The 13,553-nt window shown below is 38.7% G+C and overlaps 1 protein-coding gene across 3 annotated transcripts in view; it reads right to left on the bottom strand.

The window, feature by feature from the left end:
• Positions 1 to 204: 204 nt before the first annotated feature.
• Positions 205 to 13,553, bottom strand: part of TERF1 (telomeric repeat binding factor 1) — a 37,564-nt gene continuing 24,215 nt past the window's right edge. Inside the window, exons 8-9 of one of the 3 annotated variants that reach the window (XM_060115545.1) lie at positions 8,789 to 8,898; positions 205 to 1,558 (exon numbers count right to left, since the gene is read on the bottom strand). In XM_060115545.1, the coding sequence (XP_059971528.1) occupies positions 1,382 to 1,558; positions 8,789 to 8,898 (287 nt within the window). In that variant the 3' untranslated portion in view covers positions 205 to 1,381. The remainder of the gene's footprint in view (positions 1,559 to 8,788; positions 8,899 to 13,553) is intronic. The other 2 variants (XM_060115543.1, XM_060115544.1) reach the window with 2 other exon arrangements.

Raw genomic sequence — 13,553 nt, 5'->3', positions numbered from 1 at the left:
TAACTGGGCATCTTACAGTTAATATCAACTTAGATTTGATGACTTAGGGTACGTTTGGAATGAGGTTGACCAACTGGTCTATTTTGGCTCATGCCGTCAGCTTTGGCACTAACCATCAAAATGTCAGCAATAAACACGGTGACAGGAACTAGTGGTGTAACAGGATAGACCGAGTCAGGAAACACTATCCACGTTTCTATTTATTATGCGTGTAGGACAACAACTTCAGGAACAATGAGAAAGTAATGTATAAAACTTCCATAAAGAAATACAGATTACAAAATAATCATTTAACTTTTTAAGCAAATACTTAAGCATTTTCACGCATTTATTAAATAAAGCATACATAACTCAAAATGCTAAATAATTCTAGTTTTTGACTAAATCCTCTAAAGAGTATGTTGGTGAAAACTCAAAACTGTCTAATAAGGTATGCATGATCTGTTTATTTAGTATTTATCACAGTTGTCAAAATGATCATGGTTAAAGTGGCGGGTGTGGTGGTGGTGGTGGGATGAACTGGGAGATTGGGACTGACATGCATACACTAATATGTATAAAATGGATAACTAATGAGAACCTGCTGTATAAAAAAATAAATAAAATAAAATTTAAAAATTAAAAAAAAAATGATCATGGTTAAAACCCATTTAAGCATTTACAGAATACCATTTAGGCCCAATATTTATCTAACTAAATGAAAATATCAGAGAAATAGATACTTATGGCAGCAGGTTATAAAGAAGCTTTATTTAAAGCCATCTTTGTCAAAGTTTTAACACTAGAACAAAAATCCAATGTACCTAACTGAGACATAAGCTATTCTTAGTAGTAGTATAAACTCTGTCCTATGCGTATTACTATTTTCAAGTTTTTTCCTTTACATGAAACTACCAAAAGAAAAATTTAAGTATAACTCACAGATTACTTTGTACATTTATCATTCTATAAGCAAATATCTTAGTAATTCATATATTAAGGCCATAAATCAAATCATTACCCCTTATGTCAAAGGCCTATTCACTGACTTAGAAACTTCATTTTTATGTGTGTCATGGGGTTGAAATCAGCCCACAGACACAGAATAGGTTAACAGCAATATATTCTTTCTCTTACCAGGCTTTCACCTTTTTATTGGAACAGGGTTTGGAGGTAGGAGTTTTGAAAGCACTAGGGCTCAAAAAGTTTATTTTTTTATCAGAGTGAAAAGATTCTTATCTTGCTCTCATAACACAAATCCTCATATTAAAGGACTGTGCCACAGAAAAATACTGTAATGCTTTAAACAAAATTTTAAGCTACATTAATGACCACCAAGTTTCATGCAAAATGCAGTAATCAAAATGTTTAACTGTTGTCTTATCAGGCTCCGCAAAGACACTCAGTCTTCACTGTCTGAGTTTATCAGCTTCAGCTTCTTCATAGTCCTCCATCTGTCTTTCAACATGACGCTTGTTCGCTTGTTGAATTTATAATGTGATAGTATTTTAGACCAATTTCCCTCTCCGTATTTCTTCACGCCAGATCTCAGATTCTGGTCTTCTTCCCAAATCCACGCCTTTTGATGAAAAGTAAGATAGTTATTCACAGAAACAATTATGTTTTTTTCAATTGAGGTATAAATGACAACATTTTATTAGTTTCAGGTGTACAATATAATGATCCAGTATTCATATATATTGTGAAATGATCACCACAATAAGTCTAGTTAACATCCGTCAAAAGTAGATAAAAAGTAGAACAGTTATTCACAGAAACAATTCCGTAAATAACATATCTACTATAAATACAACTTTTTTTATCAGTATCATGTTACAATTTCTTAATGGTGGAAGAAATTCTGTAAACATATCTTAGATTTCTGTAAGATCTTACTGTGGTGATAACTGTCAAGGGTCCTGACTATATTACCGTTCATTTTACATGAACACACTTTGGCTCAGCTGCCCAAGATCAGACAGCTACAAAGCGACGGAGCTAAACACAAACCCAATTCATCTGACTTTAAGCCCACACTGTCTCTTAAGATGCTTTTCTACAACTGTTAATAGATTAGAGATATGTAGGATTCACAAATACCAATGAGAACTTATGAATATTTAATTCTCCCTTAATGAACTCCGTGAAAACCCTGTTCTATGTTGGGCAAAGTACACACACACATAACTCAAATCTTCTCTAAAACAGATTTTTGAGAACTAACACAAACTAGTTAAAAAAACACTATTTTGTTTTTGGAGAAAATGACTGAAGAATTTTAAAAGTCAAATTCCGTATTATACACAGAAAAAGATTACTGACACCTGGCATTTGCTGTAGGTGACCAACTAATCACTCCTGCTGCTGACATGCTGAGGAGCAATATGATCACCTGAGTGATTACTTACTGTTTCTGAACTATGAATAATCTCCCCAGCTGACTCACATTTGCTTTAAAAATGCATTCATCATCAGTCACAGGAAGGCAAATACTGTAAGATTTCACTTACATGAGATATCTAGAGTAGTCAAATTCCCAGAAACAGAAAGTAGAATGGTGGCTGCCAGGGAATGGGAGGAAGCGGGAAATGGGGAGCTGTCTTATGAGTACAGTGTTTCAGTTTTGCAAGGTGAAAAAGTTCCGAAAGTTGTTGCACAACAACGTGAATGCATTTAATGCCAGTGAATCATACACTTAAAAATGATTAAGGTGGTAAGTTTTATGCTATGTATTACTATAAATAATTTTTTTAAATGAGCAAAGGACTTGAGTAGGCAATTCTCCAAAAGAGATATACAAATGGCCAATAAGCACTTGAAAAAAATGCTCAACATCACTAATCATTAGGGAAGTGCAAATCCAAACCACCAGGAAATGTCACCTCAAACCCATTAGGATGTCCACCATCAAAAAAACTAGAAAATAATAGGTGGTGGCGACGATGAGAAACTGGAACTCACGTGCTGTTAATGGGAATGAAAAACTGTGTGACTGCTGGGGAAAATAGTATGGTGGTTCCTCAAAAATTAAAAGTACCATGTGACCCAATTCTACTTGTGGGTATATATCCAAAAGAACTGAAAGCAGAGACTTGAAGAGAAATCTGTACACCCCTGTTGATAGCAGTATTACACATAATAGCCAAAAGGTGGAAGCAACCTAAGTGTCCACTGATGGAGAAGTGCATAAGCAAAATGTGGTATATAAATACGAGACATTATTCAGCCTTAAAAAAGGAAGAAAACGCTGACACGTACTACAATGTAAATGAACCTTGAGGACATTATGCTAAGTGAAACAAGTCAAACACAAAAGAACAAATACTGTAGGATTCCACTTATATGAGGTACCTAAAACAGTCAAATTCACAGACAGAAAGTAGAAAAGTTGGTTGCCTGAGGTTTGGGAGGAGGGGCGAATGAGGAGTTATTGTTTAATGGGTCCAGAGTTTTAGTTTTGCAAGATAAAAAGAGCTCCGTAGGGCTTCCCTGGTGGCGCAGTGGTTGAGCGTCCGCCTGCCGATGCAGGGGACACAGGTTCGTGCCCCGGTCCGGGAGGATCCCACATGCCGCGGAGCGGCTGGGCCCGTGAGCCATGGCCGCTGAGCCTGCACGTCCGGAGCCTGTGCTCCGCAATGGGAGAGGCCACAACAGTGAGAGGCCCGCGTACCGCAAAAAAAAAAAAGAGCGCCTTGGATAGATGGTGGTAATGGTAGCACAAGATGTGTTTAATGATGCTGAACGATATATTTTAAAATGGCTAGGATGGCAAATTTTGTTTTGTGTCTTTTATTACAATTAAAGAAAAAAAGAATCCAGCTCAGCTGTCTGACACTCTATCAAAGAGAACCTCCAGATGCTTGTAGACAAATGTGAGATGAAAACTATCTTGTGTATGGCTCAGGGCCATAAGATTGGCAGTGTCCATCATTATACCTCTTGCGGGTCTGAGCCGCCACCTATCAGCAACTGTGCTGCCTACAAGGGCACAGCTAATTAACCTCTAGACAAAGACATTTTTTTGCGGTATGGCAAAAAAAAAGATAATGTATTTCAGGACACAAGCAGAAACTGTGCCCTTAGTACTATTCTCTTTTGTCTTTTGCTTTACTTGAAAGATAAAAAATAAAATCAATTAAGAGAATCATAACAACCCTAGCCATGCCCACAACTCAAGATACAAACAGCATACAACAAATTAAAATGCACCAATCTTTTCTTTCCGTAAGGTTAAAAAGTTTATATTACTTATGCTTGAAAAATTGCATATCATTTCTAGTGCCTTTTAGAGGAAAAAACAATGCTTCAGTAATACTTTAATAATGGTATTTACTTACACCAATGGAATCCTTGGGTCTAGTGCTATGTCAGTAAATGGCAGAAGCATTTTACAGTTTCTGATCTGTTGAAATGTACACATTCCAGCCTAGTTTGGTCTATTTTTAAAGCCTGATTTGGTGTGAATAATCAAGTAGAAAATCTAAACTTGGATAATATGTAGTGAGCAACTATCTTTCACTGGTCCAGATAAATCATTTCAAAGACCTCTATTAAAAAAAAAAAAAGACCTCTATTTTAGATCATAAATAGTAAAGTCTATACTTTTTTTTTTTTAATTTTTGGCTGCACCCCACGGCATGTGGGACCTTAGTTCCCAACCAGGAACCGAACCCATGCCCCCTGCATTGGAAGGCAGAGTCTTAACCACTGCACTGCCAGGGAAGTCCCAGTAAGTCTATAGTTTGGAGAAGGAACTGTTTCTCACAAGGCCACCGGGTAAGTTCTAGGCTTGCTCTACTGCCTTCTCCATCAATGACTTGGTGACTCAAAGGTGTGCCCCTACTTGCCCCCTTCACTTCCCTCAGAGGATGGGGAGCCAGAGCTAAGGGAGCATCGCTTTCCCATGATGCAAGACCTTCAGACTGGCTACTTTGTTCAGGAATCTGGAGATCTCAGCCCGTGATGCTGAGGAGGCTGCTGCAAGCCCAATGGTGCCAGAGGCTGAAGTGTTCCAGCAACCAAGAACCATAGTGGTGCCCAAACACAAAGAAACCCTGTGTGTGTGTCTGAGACTAGAACCCGCCAGTTTTCTAACATTTACTTTCTGCCTCAGCGGAAAGATATAGGAGGCAAACATAATCACATAAAATACTAATTTTAAAAAAGCAGCTGGATTTAGAGACCCGATTCCTAGTCTTCACTGTAAACCACATATTTCTGTGGGGTCACAACTGAATATTATATATTGGCACCATCCAACTCAGGACATTTCTTCCCACAGGCCAAGTGGATTCTTTCCCCTTAACAATAAGTTTTTATACTGAGCAGATGCTGTGTCACGATTGTGGTTGTGCAGTTCTTATGTCCTCTAAACTTCACAGGTTCATAAGACAGGAAAAAGTAAACTATCAGTCTGAAAGCACAGCCCGTTCCCCACATTGTTTGCAGTAATGTGTGGAAGTTATCTTAAACAGTGTGCCCTTGTGTTGCTCAACTCTAGCTGGCCCACCAACCCAGGTTCCATGTTTAAACATCAACTGATTGTGAGAAGGGGCTTTGGAAGAGCTTTATAAACTGAAATATCCTTCCATTTCATCACTCAGATTCCTGAACAGGAGTTGGGAATAATGCTTTTTCATCTTTCTTATCCTCTCTTTTTTCTCTTACTGTGAAAAATAACAGTCACCCTCAAGTCACACATTGGACCCATTGCCTGCTGAGACAGGATTGTGGGTTTCTTGGTCACACCTGTGTAGGTGCTCAGTGTAGTGTAGACATGTTTTAAAATAAAACATGATGTATATTAAAAAATGATATCATTTGTAATTTTAAAAATATTGTATCGTAATTTCCATCACATGCCATCTATGGGAAAAAAGTCTTTATTGTAGAAAGGTACTCACTTCTCTTCTTGAATAAATTTACAAAAGGAAGGCCTCTTTTCAAACTGTGATGAGGCAGGCAAAAATATCTTTGTCTGTTTAACATACAAATGCAGTGAGAAGAAACTGTCCAAGAAGAAACTGCAAGGCTACTGCAATAAAAAATTTTAAAGAACCAAAATCTCAACACAAAGTAAGATAAAATCATTCACTCATCTGAAACAAATTATCCCACCAAAAAGCCAACAGTGGAAAGCTAAAAATAAAACCAGACACAGAATTGGTTTTTGACATAGTAAATAGTGATAGACGATATCACCTGTATTCTATGTTATGTAGTTGATATTCCATATTTCGTTTCAAATACAAAAAAGAAACTTTTCTTGATATATATCTATAAGTAACTCCTATAATCCCGTTTAGAATTGTTGCCAGAAGAACAGGGAAAGATAAAATGTATGAGGCAGAGACTTCTGGATGTTAGACCAACCTGGAGAGCTTGGAAATATCACCTCAGTCGTCACAACAAGAAAAAAGGTGAACAAACTGAAAAGTCAACAACTCTTCCTAGATCCATCAGAAAATTAATGTCACAGGGCAAACAGAAAGGTGGATACAGAGAATCATAGCTTACTGGAAGCAGAAGGCCAGGAGAAGCAGCTCACAGCTGGGGCCAGTACTGGGAGGAACATTTAACTGTGATGGACAAATTGAGGAAGGCTCATTGTGAACAAGCTTGAGTTAAAAACTCCAGGGGCCCAATCTCAGGGGGCCCACAACTTGTGAGTTTGCTCTCCAAAAGCCCCACCAGGTTCTCAGGGTGAAGATGACAGAATAATCTCCTCCTGCATCTAGCAGGCGGAAGAGGAAAATACCCATTTCAAAATACATCCAGAGCATTCTGTTCTCATTAACAAAGCCTGCCCTTGGACTTCCCTGGTGGCGCAGTGATTAAGAATCCACCTGCCAATGCAGGGGACATGGGTTCGAGCCCTGGTCCAGAAAGATCCCACATGCCACGGAGCAACTAAGCCCGTGCGCCACAGCTACTGAGCCTGCGCTCTAGAGCCCGCGAGCCACAACTACTGAAGCCCGCGTGCCTAGAGTCCATGCTCTACAACAAGAGAACCACGGCAATGAGAAGCCCTCATACCTCAACGAAGAGTAGCCCCCGCTCGCCACAACTAGAGAAAGCCCGCACGCAGCAACAAAGACCCAACGCAGCCAAAAATAAATAAATAAATTAAAAAAACAAAACAAAACAAAACAGGTGCAGGAAGCTCAGAGAACACAAAGAAGGATAAATACCAAAAAATCTACATCTTGGTACATCATATTCAAAGTGGAAAAAAAAAAATCAAAGACAAAAAATATATATGACTTTTGGTTGCACATAGTGGCATATGGTCAACATTTCCTCATTCTCCTTTGGGAATCCACCCAACAGAAACAAGGAAAGAAATGAAATCCCAAACTCGTAAGATTAAGAGAACCCTTTGGCCTGAACGATAACAAAGGTGAATGGGGTCCATTATTGGTGGAAACTGACAAAAGGTTTGTGAAGAAGTGGAGCACAGCCACTCTACCTATAGATCACAGAAAGCCCGTGGCGTACACTTTTCCAAAGGAAGGAACATATCCTGAGGTGTACACCTTAAATCCCTGGTCTGCAACAGCAGGAGCCTCCCTCAACCAGCATTACCTCCAAAAAGTAGAGGTGGTGGACCTAAATTAGGAATCATGCAGACAAGCAATAGTTGCAGGAAGTAAACCAAAAATTGGAGTTGACTGCTATGTTCACTGGGGGAGAAGTCATGGTCAAAATAAACTTGAGTCACAGGAGATATCCCTAGTAACCTAGAACTTGACCCTAGCCCAGCGCCTCAACAATGAACCATTTGCAAATAGCTTATCAAAAAAAAAAAAAAAAAAGCATCTTAAATAAAGAAGAGTAAGAAGAAAAGTATAGGATCATCTTCCACTGCCAATATGATCAAACAAGGACCAGATTTACTCACCTGCTGTGAACAACTAGAAAACCAGATAAAATACAGTAAACAATCGTTTCAGAAACTGGACGGATGGCACAGGCCTATAATCACGGAGAGGGCAAACAAATGAAATGAATCCTAAAAGGGACCCATTGTGGCTTTCTGAATAGAAAAATTCTTTACCAAACGATATTTTTTCTTTTTCTTTTTTTTAAAGCACAGAAAAATCTTACTTAAATTGAATCTATGGAGGCTTCCCTGGTGGCGCAGTGGTTAAGAATCTGCCTGCCAATTAGGGGACCTGGGTTTGAGCCCTGGTCTGGGAAGATTCCACATGCTGCAGAGGAACTAAGCCCGTGCGCCACAACTACTGAGCCTGTGCTCTAGAGCCCGTGAGGCACAACAACTGAACCAGTGTGCCACAACTACTAAAGCCTGTGCGCCTAGAGCCTGTGCTCCGCAACAAGAGAAGCCACCACAATGAGAAGCCTGTGCACCTCAACGAAGAGTAGCCCTTGCTCGCTGTAACTAGAGAAAGCCCGCGTGCAGCAACGAAGACCCAACACAGCCAAAAATAAATAAATTAAATAAGTAAATAAATAAATAAAATCTGTTAGGAAGATACAAATATAAAAGCTTATCAAGTAGATTTAAGTTCCACCCTACATCTGATGAACTGATTTTATGATGACAGTAATACAATAATTCTAAATAAATGTCATTAACACCCAGCTTAAGAATATCTTTAAAATGTGGGTGAACTTTGAATAGGCAAATCGGTCAACAAATCTAAGATGGCAAAATTAAAGATGGCAAAGAGAAAACATTTTATCCTCAAGATTTTTAGCGTTGAACATAAATAATGTGAAATAATCACAATTATTCAAGTTATGACTTTAGTATCCATTAAGTATTATTTAATTATAATAAACATACCTGTCTTTTTCTAGGTTGATGTTTTTCAAGAGTTGGAGGCTGACTGTTTAAAACATGTATTCTCTTGCTTTCAGTGGCTCGCCTACTGTTCTGTTTTTTCTTTCTTCCACCTAAAAGTAGAAATGCTGTCATCAAAAATTGTCTCACATTAAAAGAATTATATATTTTTTTTTTTTTTTGGCCACACCGTGCAGCACGTGCGATCTTAGTTCCCTGACCAGGGATTGAACCCATGCCCCATGCAGTGGAAGCATGGAGTCTTAACCACTGGACCACCAGGGAAGTCCCAGAAGAATATTTTTAAAGGTTACCATGAAATTCCTATCTACTGGTTAGCTATTTTTTTTAAAAAATAACTGTTTAGTTTTTTTCCTTTGAATCTGGAAGCAGCGTGATATAGTGCAAAGATCAGTCTTTGAAAATCAGGGTGGGGGTGTTTCTTTTCCAACCTGGGCCTGGCAGAACCGCTCCTGCAAAGGGTATCAAGAAGAAGGGCCATTCTAGGATAGAAAGCCCAGAGATAAAGCCACACACCTATGGTCAACTAATCTATGACAAAGGAGGCAAGGATACACAATGAAGAAAAGACAGCCTCTTCAATAAGTGGTGCAGGGAAAACTGGACAGCTACATGTGAAAGAATGAAATTAGAACACTCCCTAACACCATACACAAAAATAGACTCAAAATGGATTAGAGACCTAAATGTAAGACCGGACACTATAAAACTCTTAGAGAAAAACACAGGAAGAACACTCTTTGACATAAATCACAGCAAGATCTTTTTTGATCCACTTCCTAGAGTAATGGAAATAAAAACAAAAATAAACAAATGGGACCTAATGAAACGTAAAAGCTTTTGCAAAGCAAACTACAAACAAGACAAAAAGACAACTCTCAGAATGGGAGAAAATATTTGCAAACGAATCAACGGACAAAGGATTAATCTCCAAAATATATAAACAGCTCATGCAGCACAATATTAAAAAAAACAACACAATCAAAAAATAGGTAGGGCTTCCCTGTTGGCGCAGTGGTTGAGAGCCTGCCTGCCTGCCGATGCAGGGGACACGGGTTCGTGCCCCGGTCCGGGAAGATCCCACATGTCGTGGAGCGGCTGGGCCCGTGAGCCATGGCCACTGAGCCTGCACAACCGGGGCATGTGCTTCGCAACAGGAGAGGCCACAACAGTGAGAGGCCTGCGTACAGCAAAAAAAAAAAAAAAAAAAGGCAGAGAGAATGGACTTGAGGACACGGGGAGGGGGAAGGGTAAGCTGGGATGAAGTGAGAGTGGCATGGACTTATGAATATTACGAAATGTAAAATAGATAGCTAGTGGGAAGCAGCTGCATAGCACAGGGAGATCAGCTCAGTGCTTTGTGACTACCACCTAGAGGGGTGGGATAGGGAGGGTGGGAGGAAGATGCAAGAGGGAGGAGATAATGGGAACATATGTATATGTATAGCTGATTCACTTTGTTATAAAGCAGAAACTAACACACCATGGTGAAGCAATTATACTCCAATAAAGATGTTAAAAAACTTAATTAACATAAAAAAAGATGTACAATATTGTAAACCTTGACAATGTAAAAGTAGGGTATAGAGGACAGCAGTGAGAAGGCAGAAAATGTGGGTAGAAGAAAAGTGAGGTGAAGGAGTGGTAATTTCCTCCTTTCACATTATAGGGAGTCAGGAGGTATTATCTAAAATCAAATAAAATATAGCAGTATATTATTTCGAGTTATAAAGACAACCAATAGTAGATTTAAAACTAATAAAACTCTGGAAGTGAGTATTAAAGTTCCTAGTTTAAGAGCCATTGTTGAAAGAAATGCAAATACAAACATATTACTTAGAATTTATAGTAGTACCGACCAGAATTAAAAAAAACTTTTAAAACAGTTATATCTGCTATAATAGGGCAACACAAGGTATCCTTGTGGTGATGCAACTACTTTATATCTCGGTTGAATCAATGTCAATACACTGCTTGTGATACTGCACTACAGAATTGCAAGGTGTTGCCCCGTTATATTCTTAATTCTACCAAAGACTCTACCAAGCTAATATATTTACTTTCTTTTTCACCTTTCCTGAGGTATGAGTGACAAATAAAATTGTAAGATGTTTAAAATGTAAAAGAAAAAAAAGAGCAGAAGACCTAAACAGACATCTCTCCAAAGGAGACATACAGATAGCCAAGAAGCACATGAAAAGCTGCTCAACATCACTAATTATTAGAGCAATGCAAATCAAAACTACAATGAGGTATCACCTCACACCTGTTAGAATGGGCATCATCAGAAAATCTACAAACAACAAATGCTGGAGAGGGTATGGAGAAAAGGAAACCCTCTTGCACTGTCGGTGGGAATGTAAATTGATACAGCCACTATGGAGAACAGTATGGAGGTTCCTTAAGAAACTAAAAATAGAATTACCATATGACCCAGCAATCCCACTACTGGGCATATACCCAGAGAAAACCGTAATTCAAAAAGACACATGCACCTCAATGTTCACTGCAGCACTATTTACAATAGCCAGGTCATAGAAGCAACTTAAATGCCCATCAACAGACGAATGGATAAAGAAGATGTGGTACATATATACAATGGAATATTACTCAGCCATAAAAAGGAACGAAATTGGGTCATTTGTAGAGACGTGGATGAATCTAGAGACAGTCATATGGAGTGAAGTCAGAAAGAGAAAAACAAATATTGTATATTAAAGCATATATGTGGAACCTAGAAAAATGGTACAGATGAACCGGTTTGCAGGGCAGAAATTGAGACACAGATTTAGAGAACAAATGTAGGGACACCAAGGGGGGAAAGTGGGGCAGGGGGTGGCAGGATGAATTGGGAGATTGAGATTGACATATATACACTAATATGTATAAAATAGATAACTAATAAGAAAAAAAATGTGTTTAATTAAACTGAAGTATAATTCTGACAAACTTTTTGATAGCAGCAGTAATTAGGTTCTGTAATAGGTCAACTTAAATATAATTCCCAAGATCCTTAGTTAACTTTAAAATCTAGTATAAACGGTAAGTATAATTTTGGACATCAGGGTAATTTCTAAGTAAGACAGGATGCTCAAACATAGGTCATGAGTCAATATAGACTATTCTATATCTAGCTTTGCTTCTTCTTTTTTTTTTTTTTTTTGCGGTACATAGGCCTCTCCCGTTGCGGAGCACAGGCTCCAGACGTGCAGGCTCAGCGGCCATGGCTCACGGGCCCAGCCGCTCTGCGGCATGTGGGATCTTTCTGGACCAGGGCTCGAACCTGTGTGCCCTGCATCGGCAGGCGGACTCTCAACCACTGCGCCACCAGGGAAGCCCTCTTGATTCTTTTATGCTTTTAAACATCATCTCACCTCCTAGTGCCTGCCTTTTCATCATCTGTTTAAAAAAGGAATAATATTTACCTTATAGGATTGTTGTAATTTCTTAATATAATGTTTAAGGAGTATTTGACACAGTGTAAGAAGTAAACCCTTCCCTCTTTCCCTCTTATTCACAGTTTAGTAAGAAATAAATGTATATGCGACTCAAAAGAAAACAGGATGGTAATTACTGAAAGAAAATTGTGTGTACAGTTGACCCTTGAATAACATGGGTTTGAATTATATGGGCCCACTTATACACGGATTGTTTTTTCAATAAACACAGTACCTGTATTTTCATTTTACAGATCTTTAAGTGTGGGGAAGAGTTTGTGTTCGATTAGCGATCACAATATGTGGAATCAAAACAACTAGGGTTTGAGTTCTGATTCTATGCTGTGTCAGCTTCCTGCCCTCAGGTGAGTCACTTATCAATTCTTTTGTTTTTGAGGCAGAGATAGCAGGATGCATTGACTGCACAGGAGTCGGTGCCTCTGATCCCCATGTTGTTTAAGGGTCAACTGTATAGAAAACCTAAAAGAATATACACATAGAATTAAAAAGAGTTTAGCAAGATGGTTGCATATAAGATCAATAAACAAAACCCAACAGTGTTTCTGTACATTAGCAACAGTTAAAATATTTAATTAAAATAGTCAAAAGATAATATTTACAATAGTAATAAAATATATAACATTTTTAGGGATAAATCCAGCAAATGCAGTCAAGATCTGTATGTAGTAAATTATAAAGCTTTACTATATATATGTGTGCATGCACATATACAAGTTATAAGAATATATATACATAAGACAATCTAAATAAAGAAATATGCTTTTTGTTCATGTAGAGGAAGATAATATAGTTGTGTCAGCTGTCTCCAAAACTGTCTACTAGGACTCCCCCAGTGGCGCAGTGGTTAAGAATACGCCTGCCAATGCAGGGGACACGGGTTCAAGCCCTGGTGCTGCAGAACAAATAAGCCCATGGGCCACAACTACTGAGCCTGCACTCCAGAGCCCACGAGCCACAACTACTGAAGCCTGTGAACCTAGAGCCCATGCTCCGCAACAAGGGAAGCCACCACAGTGAGAAGCCCATGCACTGCAACGAAGAGTAGCCCCTGCTCGCCGCAACCAGAGAAAGCCTGTGCACGACAACGAAGACCCAACACAGCCAAAGATAAAATTAATTAATTAAAAAAAAACAAAAAAAGAAAACTGTCTACTATTACAATGTAATTTTAAATCAAAATCTCAACAGGGTTCTTTGCAGTACTTAACAAGATTATTCTAAAATTATGTATTAGGAGAGTTAGTCCATCATGGGCCCCGAGTATCCCTTCAGTTCTTGCTGAATGTACA

Source organism: Mesoplodon densirostris, chromosome 13 (assembly GCF_025265405.1).
Source record: "Mesoplodon densirostris isolate mMesDen1 chromosome 13, mMesDen1 primary haplotype, whole genome shotgun sequence".
NCBI lineage: Eukaryota > Metazoa > Chordata > Mammalia > Artiodactyla > Ziphiidae > Mesoplodon > Mesoplodon densirostris.
This window is presented reverse-complemented; position numbering and strand designations above follow the sequence as displayed.